Raw genomic sequence first — 15,766 nt, 5'->3', positions numbered from 1 at the left:
TTTTTTTAATGATGCTCTTTATTGATTCATCCGAACTGTTCACATCAGAAATCATTACACAATTGACGGTGCTCCCTTCACATAGGGAAGAGCAGGAAGCCACTGAAGGTGTAGTTATTAGAATTATCAAAGAGCCTCCTGCCTGAGGGGAGACGCATGTAGATCACATCCCCCTCGTCCAGCTCTAGATTCAATGCATCAGACCTGTACTGAAGATCTCCATGGGTACCATATTAGTTATTTAAAAGAACTCTCTTGTCATTGTGGTAAAGATCTACACACATGAATGCGATGTGAGGTAATCCATGGCAGTGAATCTGATGTAGTAGACTCCTCTCACTGGTGCTGTGAAGATACCTGCATCAGAGGAGGGAGGGATCAGCCCTGTTAATACCTGGTTGTAACATGCAGTCTTTGTCCTGACGTTGTCCACATTCTGATTGTGCCCACATTCTAAATGACGCAGTGTGATGTGATCAGATCTTAAAAGTGTAAAAAGACAAGATGAGGGTGCATGTTAACAGCAGGTATAAACACCTTCTCGGGGTACAAACAAGTGCAGCACCTCTGACTGGAAAACAATACTCCTTTTCTGTATCGGTTATACCTGCGTTCTCTCTCTTCAGCTCGTCCCTCCCTCTCACTGACACTCCACCTGGCTTGCAAAGCTGTGATTACAGGAAAGGACACATTAGTAAACTTAACATTTGTTAAACCTACCCTAAGTATAATTTTATTTTTTTAACAAAGTTTGATTACCTGTGTTGCCACTCACTGGATGTCACAATGGCCTCCAGGGCTAAAATAATATGAAAGGAAACACATGAGAAATAGGCATAAAATAAACTGCCGACAAAAAATATATATTTTTAATTTTAATCAACACATGAGAAACAGTTGTTGGCCAAATTACTTGAAACTGCATTCTCTCTCTTTAGCTCCTCCACTTCCTCCTCACCGGCTTTCAGTATGGCACTTATGGCTGCAATTATGGTCAGAAATTCTCTAAATCTTTTGGGGCTCTATTCAATCCGTGTCGCAGAAGTTCAGTGTTACAGCGTGACTGAAAAGCAACGTTCTCACGTTAGCGAAGACTGCATTCTGTTCATTTATCTACACACATACAAAACGGAGTTAGGCACTGCAGGAGAAATGTAACATGTTTGTGATGTAACGGGAGAAAAATAATGTCAAGGATACTGATAAAGTAAAAAACGTATACAATGACATTCTAGACGATTCTGTGCTTCCAACTTTCTAGCAACAGTTTGGGGAGGGCCCTGTCCTGTTTTCAGCATGACAATGCCCCTGTGCACAAAGCAAGGTATATTCAGGAATGGTTTGTTGAGATCGGTGTGGAAGAACTTGACTGGCCTGCACAGAGCCCTGACCTCAACCCCATTGAACACCTTTGGGATATATTGGAACACTGACTGCGAGCCAGGTCTTATCGCCCAACGTCAGTGTCCGACCAAACTAATGCTTGTGTAGCTGAATGGAAACAAGTACTCGCAGAAATGTTCCAACATCTAGTGGAAAGCCTTCGCAGAAGAGTGGAGGCTGTTATAGCAGCAAAAGGGGGGACCAACTCCATATTAAACACCCATGATTTGGAATGAGATGTTCAACAAGCAGGTGTCCACATACTTTTGGTCATGTAGTGTATTTAGTGGAAGGTCTCCATCTCCATAAAATGTGTAGACTTAAAAGTTTTCCATGGGAATATATTTACTTAAAGACATGCTCCTGTACTTTGGTGAAAGTACTTTTTAAACCACTTTGGGCTGAATGTGTTCATACATGCATAATCTATGAGAATATATATATATTTTTTTACATCAATTAGCTACGAAATCCCTAGATTGAAAGCGACTTTTCTTGAAGCTGTGCTGCACCACTTCCCTACATTTCCCTCCACGTGGGCCAGCCTCCTGGCAATTCGAGTTCTAGCCAATGAGCTTCAGCCTTTCGTATCTGAGCAAGAGCTAGCAAGAGGCCTGCCCAGCGTTATCCAATGTTGTTGCAGGGCGGACTCAACGGCTCAGTGGCCACAGCAGAGAAAGGTTGCAGCCTATTATTATAAGCCGGTGGGGCACCGGCCTATGGCCCCTTACATCATTGGGCGAAAGCGGGGAGAGAGGAGCGCCCTTCTCAAATGGAACAGTAATCTGCGCCGCTCTGTCATTTTGTCAACAAGGCAGCAAGGTGCATCTTCCAGAAAAATCTCTCTTTTCCACAAACTAAAATGTTAGAATGTTCAAAAAATGTCTCATTGGGAAGACAGATAAAAGCAATCCCTTTTGCATGGGAAAACACAGAATCCTAGTAATTACATACATACACGTCAGTTTAGTTTTGACTTCGCAGTGGGCTTTGAAAGGGGCACCTGGTTCAAACCCAGGATGCAGCCTGGTTCCAAATCGAAGGCAATCAACTTCCAGCTGATGCAAAACACGCCTACACAGGCGGGATTAATCGAGAGAGCAATGACGTGGTCCACATATCTGCATGTAGTACGCAATTTTCAGGGACCATTGTTGGGTTGTGAGTGCTACTTTCAGAACTACTGGGGAAAAAAGTATACAAAAGTATAGGAGAATCTCTTTAATAACACATACTGCTAGCGTAAGAAACTTAGCTGATAAGTTTCCAACTTTAATTTTCTAGTTCAAATGAACACCTTGCTTCACTTTTAAACAAGTTCAACTTTATTTATTCAAAAAGGTAAATAATTTCAAATACAAATTATAAGGTTAATTGATTTTCTTATTCAGATAGGGATAGGCAGAACACATTGCTTCTCGAGTTTACACAAAATACATCTCATTGCCAGCCCATTACGGTATACAGAGAGCGCCAAAAGTATTAGGACAGTGACATTTTTGTTTATTTTGGCTCTGTATTCCAGCACTTTGGATTTCAAATGATACAATGACTATGGGGTTAAAGTGCAGACTTCCAACTTTAATTTGAGGGCATTTTCATCCAACATTTAGAAATTGCAGTACCTTTTGTACATAGTCCTCCCCATTTTAGGGGACCAAAAGTATTGGGGAAAAATTCACTTATGTGTATTAAAGTAGTAGAAAGGTCCAGAATCATGATAGCATCCACATTAATGTAGAAGTGTTTAGAAACATATTATATTATTATTTACAATTACAAGTGACTCCAAAATTACATAATATATTAATTTACCATACATTTCTATTTGGAACAAAATAATCTGAAACACAACGAAAAACAAACAGCAAATGCATCCAACAAGGTTGTAGAGTCACAAGCTTGATGTAACCATTGCATGCTAGGAATATGGGAGCAAATACTGTGCACTACTTTAATACCCATATAAGTGAATGTGTCCCAATACATGGGTCCCCTAACATGGGTCCCCTAACATGGGTCCCCTAACATGGGTCCCCTAACATGGGTCCCCTAACATGGGTCCCCTAACATGGGTCCCCTATGTACAACACGTGCTGTAATTTATAAACAGGTCACCCATTATGGATGAAAATACCCTTCAATTAAAGCAGATGGTCTGCACTTTAACCTCAGTCAATGTATCATTTCAAATATGTCACTATCCCAATACCTTTTGAGCTCGCTGCATCTCATTAAGGCCTTAACACTGAACACAAGTGCAGAGACTGGGGGATCGCTTGTGTTTGAACACGGAGGCTGTTTGAGCGAGAGGCCTCGCTGTCATTGACAGCCATCCCGTTTCTATTGGCGACACTCCCGTAACCATTATCAGTGACACTTTCGTTGCCATTGATGACCGTCCCCTTGCCAACCATGGCGATGGCCTTAACCACCATCCCATTTTCATCACCTGTCCCTTAGAAGGGGACCCTAGACAAGACCTTCACATCCTGGGGAAAGGGCAGGGATGGAAATGTGGAGGTGAGGTGTGGAACCTCTAGAATGCCCCCCCTCCATGCCCTCTCCCCTCTCCTCTCTGTTGGCCCGGAGGATCAGGGCGGAGTGGCAGTCTAGACACACCTTGTTCACCCTGTTGCCATCATACTCCAGAGTTACTTTGTTGTCTGAACACCTCCAACACACCACCTGGCAGACAGGTGGACACACAGGAAGTCATGGTCATATCGGTCTGGTTATGTTAGAAAGAACGGAAGTACAACACTGAACGTGAATGCCATTTCAACTAATCATAACCTCACCCCAGCCTTAGGTAAAGTGAATGTGAAGTGTGTGTTGTGTGTACGTGTGTGTTAACTCACACAGCCACAGGCTCTGCAGTGGTGTCTCCATCGGGTGAGGGCGTTGAAGGGTTCGCTACACTTCATACACATGGTCACCTCATTGTCCCTGATCCATCGAGGGGCACGCCGACCCAGCTCCTCCATCTGTTCACGCACACAGGAACAAAGACCAACACTCAAAATCAGTTCAGTCTCGCCATGTTGTTTTACCACCCGTACATGCAAGAGGATCTCAAATGAGTTGTTTCTCCTTCCCTTTTGCTAAATGATCAGTTCCCCTCTACACCCATTTGCCTGTGATTTATCCCTCTATATTAATACAGGGAGCATACCGTACAGATGGAGGAACACACACAAAATAATGGAAGAAAACATTCTATCAGTCTCTGTTTTGCACAAAAATAAGGGATCCTAACAGATACCTCTACTTCTTTAGAAGTTGACTTAAAAGTCTCATTCTTCTGTCGGAAAACATCAATAGTGTCCTGGAAAGCCTGAAAGTACAAGGCACGTCAGACCATGTGTACTCTCTCTATATACTCATCATGTGCCATTGGTCATTTAAACATGTTTCAAAATATGACAAAGCACTGTTACCTTTAACCAGTCCTCTTTGTCTTGTTCAGAGCTGGAAAGACAAAGCCACATGTTAACATTTATACAAAACATATACACATCCATCCAAGAACTTCAGGTGATTTATATTATTGTGACACCCCCCCCCTCCCCTCACCTGGCCTGTAGGTCCAGGGTCCTCTCCAGGGTCATCTCCTTGCCAGACACCTGGAAGGTGTGGGGGTGGTGTTCGTTGGTGGTGCGCTGCACCGTCATGCCCTCCACGTCAATCCGTGTCCGCACGGTGAACCGCTGCCCCCCCAGGCTGAACCGAGGAGTGCAGCACAGTAGTATGTTGTTGAACTGGATGGACAGCGGGGGGGGGCAAGAAAGAAGTATGAGCCACAAGAGTCTCCTGAATGAGCCGTTAATGCAGGAGTGTCGATCTCATTCCACGGAGGGCCGAGTGTCTGCGGATTTTTGTTTTTTCCTTTCAATTAAGACCTAGACAACCAGATGAGGGAGTTGCTTACTAATTAGTGACCTTAATTCATCAAGTACAAGGGTGGAGCGAAACCCCGCCCTCCGTGGAATGAGTTTGACACGTGTGGGTTAAATGGATGGATGTTCAGTGGTTCCTAGTCAGTGAAGTGCAAGATTCTGACAAAATAGAGATGATTTCAGTTCACATTATACATAGCAGAAAATCATGTCTGTTCTACACTATACATAGCAACATTATGTAATGTTGCGTCTTCCTAAACTCCATAAGGTCTCCATTGGGAAAGAGGTGGTCTGACCTCAATGGGACTTCCTGGTAAAATAAAAGGTTAAAATATTGTGAGCTGGTCTAACCAGGAAGAGGTGTCTCTCCATGGCGGAGTTCCTGGCAGCCAGCATCAAGATGCGTCCCTCCCTGATGAACTCATTGGAGGGGTTCATCACGTCCTCCTCCCCCAACATCTCGTAGATCTCCAGCAGCTTCTTCAGGTTCTCCTAGAGGACAACGCAGCAGAACATAGGATGTTAGACAACAAAGCAGATCCCAAACTTATGTCCCAACCGATAGCAAAATAACAAAGTACAGATGGTAGTGGTTAACAGTAGTAACCTCTATGCCTGAAGAGAAATGGTCTCTAGATATACTCTACTGACAATTGCTATCTGCAGTAAGTAGAGGATTAGCATATTAGTTCTGCACGTACTGATTGGCGGATGGCGCTGTTGGAGTGTGTTGCTGCCATGGAGATGACCTGCAGAGACTCTGAAGGCAGGCAAAGAGATCAACACCGTATTTTTTTAGAAAAGCAAAACCCCTAAACCACAAAACCTAATCTATTATGGTTTCTGGGAAAGTTACTACAAGTCTGAGCAAAAGTGATGACACTGCGTGAGTCTTGGCTAGTAAATGAGGACTACCTGAACTCTCTGCTACAGTAAGAGTGAGGCCGGCCTTTGTGGATCTACTGTATGTTGGACTATGTCTATGCTACAGTAAGAGTGAGGCCGGCCTTTGTGGATCTACTGTATGTTGGACCATGTATGCTACAGTAAGAGTGAGGCCAGCCTTTGTGGATCTACTGTATGTTGGACCATGTCTATGCTACAGTAAGAGTGAGGCCGGCCTTTGTGGATCTACTGTATGTTGGACCATGTCTATGCTACAGTAAGAGTGAAGCCAGCCTTTGTGGATCTACTGTATGTTGGACCATGTCTATGCTACAGTAAGAGTGACGCCGGCCTTTGTGGATCTACTGTATGTTGGACCATGTCTATGCTAAAGTAAGAGTGAGGCCGGCCTTTGTGGATCTACTGTATGTTGGACTATGTCTATGCTACAGTAAGGCAGGTGTCAACTCACTCTCTGCATGGCTGTGGTCCGAGTCGTCATCAGGCAGTCTCTTGAGGTAGTCTCTCAGCAACATCTCATAACGAGGAAGTCTCTGGACCGGCTCCAACATGTGGTGCTGCAGGGTCAAACTACCACACACCTCCCGACTCTGGAAGATAACAGAAAATCAACAACAGGGCAAGATTGACTAAATGTTTCCACCATTGGAAAGTTAGCACCTATTGATTTTCATTAGGTGAATGGTGAAATGGAGATTAAGAGAATGAATAAGATATTCATCACTACTGTGGACGGTTCTGAATATGTGGACATCGGCGATGTAATTTACAAAATAGCCTCCAACACTCTACTGAGCAAATTGGATGCAGTCTATCACAGCGCCATCCGTTGTGTCACCAAAGCCCCATATACTACCCACCACTGCGACCTGTATGCACTCGTTGGCTGGTCCTCGCTATATATTCGTCGTTTCTAGGTAAAGCTCCACCTTATCTCAGCTCACTGGTCACCATAGCAACACCCACACATAGCACGCGCTCCAGCAGGTATATTTCACTGATCATCCCCAAAGCCAACACCTCCTTTGGCCGCCTTTCCCATCCAGTTCTCTGCTGCCAATGACTGGAACGAATTGCAAAAATCACTGAAGCTGGAGACATATCTCCCTCACTAACTTTAATAAGCATCAGCTGTCAGAGCAGCCTACCGATCATTGCACCTGTACACAGCCCACCTGTAAATAGTACACCCAACTAACTTGTAATTCATTCGCCACTATGGCCTATTTATTGCCATACCTCCCTAATCTTACATTTGCACACACTGTATATAGATTTTTATATTGTGTTATTGACTGTATGTTTGTTTATCCCATGTGTAACTCTGTGTTATTTGGGTCGCACTGCTTTGCTTTATCTTGGCCAGGTCGCAGTTGTAAATGAGAACTTGTTCTCAACTGGCCTAACTGGTTAAATACTGGCCTACCTGTATATCCTGTATGACATTCTTGAATGGTGCGGACCTCTCCGTCCAGACTCTAAGCAGCTCCATGGCGTGGTCGAAGCTCATCACGTACTCAGCATACATCCTGAGGAAGGGAGCATGCTGCTGCATGACATCACCCAGACGAGGGCTCACAGACCTGTGGGGTCAAGGGTCGGAGATCAAAGTTCAAAAAATTATTATTTAATCAGTTTAGATATGCTAGCGATTTAATGTAGGAATGTTAAAACTACTGTGGTCTTTGTGAGGCCGGATGAATTACATAAAATATAACCATATTTTTAATTGAATAAAAAGGTTCCAATCCAATCATGTCTTTCAGTCTCATTATAGATAAGGACTTCAATTGCATCATCTATTTGGGTTGTCTCACCATTGGCCCATGTGTGTCTCCAGGTCTGGCAGTAGGAACTGGCTGTGGAAGGTGTGGATGGAGGAGATGTTGGAGAAGATGGTCCTCACCACATCTACAGGGAACAAGCCTTTACCGGCCTCCTGAGTCAGCCGGGCACAGAACACCTGCACACACATGTTAAAACTCTGCTAATCAACACATACTGATTAAGTCATGTGGTGATAACTACAGTGGATGAACAGGAACAGTGAAGTTGACAGTGACACACTGACCTGGTCTAGCAGGTGAAGGCGGGCAACATAGGCCCTCTCTGTGAGTAGAAGCTCGTTGGCAATCTTATACAGCTTCTGTTCAGTGGAGTCCTGCAACCTCACCTCCTCACTCCCTCTCTTCATCTTCTCTTCTGTAGAGCTCTCCTGAAGCATGGCCTCCTCCGTCCCAGTCGCAGCTCTGTGAGAGGGGGACAGTTCCACGTTGAGCCCTGTATCCACCTTCCATCCGTCTCCTACATGGCCGTTGATCAGTACAGCGTCCCACATCAGGTCCAAACCGTACATATTTATGGGAGATTTCCCTCGCTCTGCCCTCCCTACAGGCCACTACTTCTGCCCTGTCTGGACTGTGAGCATTCAGTCCAGTGTGTGAGCTGTCGGTAGACCTACTGCCTGGGTCTGTAGGCTGGTCCAGGCTTATAGAAGTGGTGGTATGTGTTGGGCTGCTGTTAGCGGATCTGAGCACAGACTGGTTTTCCTCAAGGTGAATGAAGTCAGGCAGGCTGCAGGGTGATCCTGCCGTCAGTCTATGTCTCTTTATCCTGGCTCCAGGGCTTCTCAGCTGGTTCAGCCTGGATCCCGCTCCCTTCCCTGGGGAATGAGATCCTAGTCCACCCTGTATGGAGCTCTTCCCTGGGCTGTGGATTCCTAGTCCCTTTCTTGGGCTCTGGGTCCCTGGTGGTACCCCCTTCACCGGGCTATGGCGAGGCCTGGTCCCAGGACACTTTCCTGGGCTGTGGATTGCTAGCCCCCTCCCTTGGGGTCCTGATCCCTTCCCTTTGAGTAGAGCTCCTCTTGGCCCCTGGACAGGGCTCTTCCCAGGGCTCTGGAGATGGGCAGGAGACACTGCAGACAAGGAGTGAGGGGGAAGTTGAGTAAGGGATCTATCCTAGCCTGGTTCCAGAACAAAAATATAAACGCAACATGTAAAGTGTTACTCCCATGTTTCATGAGCTGAAATAATACAAATCCCAGAAATGCTCCATACGCACAAAAAGCTGAGGAGTATTTCTGTGAGAAAAAAACTAATTCTGATTGGCTGGGTCTGGCTCCCCAGTGGGTGGGCCTGTGCCCTCCCAGGTCCAGCCAATCCTGCACCCCTGCCCAGTCATGTGAAATCCATAGTTTAGGGCCTAATTTATTGATTTCAGTTGACTGATTACTTTAAGTGAACTGTAACTCAGCAAAATCGTTGAAATTGTTGCATGTTGTGTTTATATTTGTGATGTCTTGCCAACTCCTATTGGCATGACAATGACCATAGAAGTTGGCAAAACAGCACAAACAGATTTAGGACCAGGCTACATTTATCTTGCAGTGTACGTTAAACCACACTCCTTTCAGTCCATGTACTGTGCTTTGAGTGGGGATTTCTTGACAGGGCTCTTTCCATTGACCTCCTCTCTATGAGGTAATGATGCTCCCACAGCTACAGTACTGTACACAGAGCCACATGTACTGCTGCTCAGTTCTGAGGGAGAGCGAGAGACTGGACACCTACCAGTGACATACAGTAAGGGTACGAGGAAGTTAAGCTAGTTTGAACAGTCCATCCTCTGATGGCATACTTACAAAATCAATCTGTAATCGACACCCCTGTGACATTCGTTGGAGGGGCAATCTGTGTTTGCTACATCCATTTCTGGACTTTGAGATTGGTGAAATGTGCCGATTGATTTCTTGAATAATGTAACTTGCAGATGACTCATGAGTTTGGTTCAACCGTCTTACCCCGACGGAACGCAAAATGTAAGCGTGTTTTGCCCCGTTGTTTGTGAACAATGTACTTGTAAAACAAAACACTATAGCCTCAAACGGTTAAAACTATAGTTACATTTACATTACATTTAAGTCATTTAGCAGACGCTCTTATCCAGATCGACTTACAAATTGGTGCATTCACCTTATGACATCCAGTAGAATAGTCACTTTACAATAGTGTTTTGGTCTACTGGATGCTCAGTCTTTGCATCCATAGCTGGGGTCTATGAATGTGAGAGTGGTTGCATTTCTCCACTCCTAATCTTCAGCTGTTTACAGGAACATTAGCGGGGTGGCTGCTTTGTTGTTTGAAATGTAGATTGCCCCTTCAACCGTTGTACCTTGTGTAAAGTACGGTATCTTTAAAAGGTGAGTTTTTTCCCCCTCCCCTTTTCTTTTTGGTTAATTATGTTGTTTAAATTGGGTTGACTAATGAGTGAATTGTCTGTAAAACTAAATAAACAGTGAAAAATAAAATACAAGTGTTTGAGCAGGAGAATGGTCTGTCACCTTGTTACAGAATTCATAATGGGTGTAGCGCACTACTAGACCGTTCTTTACTCCAAATGTGGTGCCTCTGAATTCCTTTGTAAATGAAGTGGCCTCATTTTTTATTATGATAAAGAGGACATTGTTCTTTAACTGAAGTCGTTAGCTCGCTTATTCTACGAGTTTACAATGCTTTCGGGAGTTTTCCCAATGATGTCAGGAGAAATGAAATACTAACAACTGCATTCCTGGACAAAATGATGCCAAGCTTAGTGATATTATTTACAATGCCAGGAATCAAAGTGAAACAGCTAAATTCCCCACGCGTCGCTGAGATGGTGTTTCTCCCAGTCACCAGACTGCTTTTCATTCTCACTTCTCTCAACGTGTTAACCATTTCTAGTCTTTCTTACGTCACTGGAAAGATAATCGGCTACATGTTTTAACCAACAGACTGCAGTCGGTGTCTACTGAGGAGGAGAGGACGACAAAAGTGACCGTGTTGTTTTGAAGTGGGCAAAAGTTAGCAAAACGGGTTCTGGATTTCAGGCTAACATTCCAGTCCATGTACTCAGTCATGCTGTTTACCATGATAAGGAGTGGCATGATAAGTCAGACAGACTGCTACCCGGCCTAGGTAAACATTTAATGGAAAGAGCCAACTGCCAACACGAGTTTAGCCTAATAACGCTGACTCTTCAGTATTGGCAGAGTTTGTGTTCACAGACACACACTCAAACCCTGTGTGTTTGTCATACAGTGGCCAGTTAAATATAATGTTAGTTAGCTAGTTTAAATGGCACTGTGAAATAATCAACCAACTGAACGAACAGTGTTTTTATTAATTGTATTTTACCAGGTAAGTTGACTGAGAACACATTCTCATTTACAGCAACGACCTGGGGAATAGTTACAGGGGAGAGGGGGAAGAATGAGCCAATTGTAAGCTGGGGATGAATAGGTGACTGTGATGGTATGAGGGACAGTTTGGGAATTTAGCCAGGACACCGGGGTTAACACCCCTACTCTTACAATAAGTGCCATGGATTCTTTAATGACCTCAGAGAGTCAAGACACCCGTTTAATGTCCCATCCGAAAGACAGCATCCTACACAGGGCAGTGTCTCCAATCACTGCCCTGGGGCATTGGGATATTTTTTAGACCAGAGGAAAGGGTGCCTCCTACTGGCCCTCCAACACCACTTCCAGCAGCACCTGGTCTCCCATCCAGGGACTGACCAGGACCAACATGCATGTTTCTGGTCAAGAAAAAGCCCACAACTTCAATCCACACGTGTTGTCTGTCTGAAAAATGTCTCCTCGCTTCTCACATACACCATTCCATATGACAGAGGAGCGCTTCGCTCACACACACACACCACTGCGGTTCTTGAATTGAGTCCTGCATCAGTCTCTAAGACTGAGTCCTGCATCAGTCTCTAAGATTAACATAACGAGTGTTGTGTCAGGATACACACCCACCAGGGCATGCCAGTGGTAGATTAACATAACTAGTGTTGTGTCAGGATACACACCCACCAGGGCATGCCAGTGGTAGATTAACATAACTAGTGTTGTGTCAGGATACACACCCACCAGGGCATGCCAGTGGTAGATTAACATAACTAGTGTTGTGTCAGGATACACACCCACCAGGGCATGCCAGTGGTAGATTAACATAACTAGTGTTGTGTCAGGATACACACCCACCAGGGCATGCCAGTGGTAGATTAACATAACTAGTGTTGTGTCAGGATACACACCCACCAGGGCATGCCAGTGGTAGATTAACATAACTAGTGTTGTGTCAGGATACACACCCACCAGGGCATGCCAGTGGTAGATTAACATAACTAGTGTTGTGTCAGGATACACACCCACCAGGGCACGCCAGTGGTAGATTAACATAACTAGTGTTGTGTCAGGATACACACCCACCAGGGCATGCCAGTGGTAGATTAACATAACTAGTGTTGTGTCAGGATACACACCCACCAGGGCATGCCAGTGGTAGATTAACATAACTAGTGTTGTGTCAGGATACACACCCACCAGGGCATGCCAGTGGTAGATTAACATAACTAGTGTTGTGTCAGGATACACACCCACCAGGGCATGCCAGTGGTAGATTAAAATAACTAGTGTTGTGTCAGGATACACACCCACCAGGGCATGCCAGTGGTAGATTAACATAACTAGTGTTGTGTCAGGATACACACCCACCAGGGCATGCCAGTGGTAGATTAACATAACTAGTGTTGTGTCAGGATACACACCCACCAGGGTATGCCAATGGTAGATTAACATAACTAGTGTTGTGTCAGGATACACACCCACCAGGGTATGCCAATGGTAGATTAACATAACTAGTGAAATTACCAACATGTTCCTCTTCTGCCTTAGAGATGGCTGAGTTCACCCACTTCAGTAAAAAAATAACATGGGCTAGTTTCAATGCACTTGTGCTCGCCACCCTAAAAACAAAAGGTGTAGGGTAACTCAACCACTAATAATACATTGCCTGAGTTAGTTTACAATTAGAGAATAGGCGCTAATAGTGTTTCCATTGTGGCCATGACAGAAAGCCATCAGCTAGGGACTAACTAGGAGGCACTAGGGCCGTCACTGAATGGCTGGTGTTCTGCCACAACTGTACAGGGTTGACCAGACCAGTCAGTTCCGACAGCATTAGATTGTGCTCCCCAATGACATGCACACCTCCTTCATGTCAAAACACCACACCAGTGTTTGCATCTCTCCGGTCAGACTTATCTAAAGATGACTTGGCTGTGGGCATCTTCTTCACCGTTTCCTAAACATATGACTTCGGATCAGGAGCCACTGAAGATCCATCTCCACTAATCTGCTCAAAATGAGTTCAATCCATCATAACAAGCGATGAAAAAACCACACAGACAACCTAGGCTATAGTAGGAAATGTGTCCAGTGAGTTCTATTTGCGCGGACCCACTCACTCAACGTTTCCAAAAAAACAACTGCAGACGGCTGACCTTCTGTCTCCCGCGGTATTCCCTTTCTCCTCACCGCCGCCCTAAACTCCTCCGCTCACGATGAGTGGTCTTCACACGCCCCCACTTCATCAGGTCACCGTCAAACATGGTAATATGATTTATAATAACCTTTATACAACGTATTGTTCACCTGATCGTGAATAGAGAACGGATTCGAGGCGCCGTTGGGATTTACTCAGGTAACGTTAATTACCGAGCTGCTCCTCCAACAAAAACGTAAATAGGCGTACCAAATTCCAAAAGTCCAATACAAATTTCCACATGCTATGAATCTACATCAGTGATGTCGAATCCGATAGATCTTAACAATGGCACCAATAAACCCTCCGTTCCTGTGAGCCTTTGGTGGCCGAAATTCGAATGCCATTTTCCTAAAGGTGTTGATGGTAATGTTTCAAAATAAATATGCGAAAGTGTTTAGCAGTCCCCTATTAGATTAGGGTGGGATTTATTGTGTTTTGAAATGTAGGCTTTACATGGTTAAATATGCAATAAAAATGATTTGAAAGATACCATACATTTATATATTGCTGTCTGAATGGTTTTTATTGAGTTGTCGAGTAGTGTTGAAATTGTGCAAGCCAGTCCGTTCATCTTCATTATGGGACACACATTCAGAGTTTCATCGTTGTGCCCTGAGTACTTATACACTCCAGGTCCAGAAAAAGGTAGCTAGTAACATGAATAATTTTCTTCATAGCTTACTGTATGTCCAGTTGGCCTATGTATACCTTCAATGGTATTTGAACCATCTGATAGGTTTAAAGCCATTGGGCTCCAAAGCAAGTTTGCTCTCCCAAACGAATGCGTTGGGTTTTTAGCTCCGTGGGTTAATACAGTCTCCGGCTGGTTTACACAAAACCCCTTCCTTCTCCTTCATCTGCTTCACGTGATGTCTGAGAAGCCTAGTAAGGAATGGAGCAGACAGCATTCACCAGAATAACACAAAAGCATGTCAAAACCCAACGTTTTTGAAACCCAACTGCAGTTAGCAACCCCAGTTCTGGTCAGAGATCCTTTAGAAACAGAATCTTCTGTCTAAAGCTAGGCCGAGGTGTGTGAATTCATCCCATTTTGCCACGCTTATGAGCTGTGACTGAGTGGACGTTTGATATAGATGGTTAAAAGTTGCTGGGTGGTGGTTTGAGAAAAGCTCCAAATTGGTATTTCTAGGTTAGGATACATAGCATCATGGTTGAATACTGTACAGAATAAACTGCCAACTACCTCTACTATTACTACAACTACAGTGCTACTAGTACTACTATTCTATAGTGAAAGCTGTCTACACGCCGATCCAGCATGGTTACTTCCATACACAGGATGTAGAAAACAAAAGGCAATCTTGGATAGAGATCTACTTTCAACATCATTATTTAACCCAGTGGGGGTAAACAGTCGATCACAACTAGTATTGGAATGCATTGGTCAGTTTGTGCTTGACATTCAGGTTGATTGAGGCCTTCAGAGAGAGGAAGGACGAAAAGTACGTCCCGAATGGCACCCTATGCCCTATGTAGTGCACTACTTTGGCGAATGTGGTGTCATTTGGGACGAAGATTATGCTTCAACATAGATACCGTAGAAGCAAGGAAGGACGATGATGGTACACACACTGTCAGCTTTTACAATGTTTGTATACATCTCTTATCCTGTAAAACACATTAAAAGTGCAATAGAAACATATTCATATACCGTAGGGTGCGTGAGCAAAGTGCGTTTGAAAGCAATTCCATAGAATATAAAACACTACGATCTTGGTGAGAGGTGGGGACAATCGATGAAAAGAGAAGAAAATGACTTAAACAATCTGTGTCTGTGAAAGCTAATACTTTTTTTTAACATGCATTTCAAATACACAGTTATGGCTTTGTCCACTGCCACCTTGGCGCTCGCGACAAACTTTACCGTTAATGATTGTACAGCGAGCTATACATTCAGCAAAACCCAAGTTGTCCACCTCTTGAACCCAAACAAAATAATCATCACTGATCGTAACATAAAAGTATGTTTCAACACCCCCCAAAACACCATAGACAAAGACATGATGAACAATGACTAATAGCTAGCTTGGTAGCAAAGATGGCGGCATGTCGCTCTTTTCTCCCACAAATCCTCAGTCAGACAGTCTCCTATAAGTCTTTGTGAGCGTCGTCCTTCTCTTCCACAGCGAGAGGCACTGCTCTGGCTCTGCCCTGCAGAGTGCTGTGATGGGGTTGGAG

At 44.4% G+C, this 15,766-nt stretch overlaps 1 protein-coding gene across 3 annotated transcripts; it reads right to left on the bottom strand.

Annotated features, from left to right (window-relative positions):
* Nucleotides 1-30: 30 nt before the first annotated feature.
* Nucleotides 31-8,551, bottom strand: LOC118366245 (FYVE, RhoGEF and PH domain-containing protein 4-like). 3 transcript variants are annotated; one of them, XR_008088996.1, is made up of 14 exons: nucleotides 8,263-8,551; nucleotides 8,009-8,154; nucleotides 7,618-7,774; nucleotides 6,643-6,781; nucleotides 5,987-6,045; nucleotides 5,637-5,777; nucleotides 4,960-5,144; nucleotides 4,824-4,854; nucleotides 4,649-4,720; nucleotides 4,245-4,370; nucleotides 4,006-4,071; nucleotides 760-799; nucleotides 608-668; nucleotides 31-357 (listed from the first exon to the last, which is right to left on the bottom strand). XR_008088996.1 is itself a non-coding variant. In XM_052491943.1 (13 exons), exons 1-12 carry the CDS (start codon nucleotides 8,545-8,547, stop codon nucleotides 782-784), a joined length of 1,425 nt encoding a protein of 474 aa, XP_052347903.1. In that variant the 5' UTR covers nucleotides 8,548-8,551; the 3' UTR covers nucleotides 413-668; nucleotides 760-781. The 3 variants fall into 3 exon arrangements, 2 of the variants coding, with proteins under 2 accessions (XP_052347903.1, XP_035604658.1); XM_052491943.1 differs by lacking the exon at nucleotides 31-357 and having other exon boundaries at nucleotides 413-668; XM_035748765.2 differs by lacking the exons at nucleotides 31-357; nucleotides 608-668; nucleotides 760-799 and having other exon boundaries at nucleotides 807-4,071.
* Nucleotides 8,552-15,766: the final 7,215 nt, after the last annotated feature.

This window comes from Oncorhynchus keta, chromosome 33, assembly GCF_023373465.1.
Source record: "Oncorhynchus keta strain PuntledgeMale-10-30-2019 chromosome 33, Oket_V2, whole genome shotgun sequence".
In the NCBI taxonomy this organism is placed as follows: Eukaryota; Metazoa; Chordata; class Actinopteri; order Salmoniformes; family Salmonidae; genus Oncorhynchus; species Oncorhynchus keta.
The sequence above is the reverse complement of the archived record's forward strand: the minus strand, read 5'-3'. Positions and strand labels throughout refer to the sequence as shown.

Coding starts and splice junctions, on each gene's coding strand:
- LOC118366245 (XM_035748765.2), bottom strand. CDS start 8,547: ATGTACGGTTTGGACCTGATGTGGGACGCTGTACTGATCAACGGCCAT. Junction 6,046..6,642: donor GGACCACAGCCATGCAGAGA/GTGAGTTGACAC, acceptor GCCTGCCTTCAG/AGTCTCTGCAGGTCATCTCC. Junction 4,371..4,648: donor CAACTTCTAAAGAAGTAGAG/GTATCTGTTAGG, acceptor GTGCGTGAACAG/ATGGAGGAGCTGGGTCGGCG.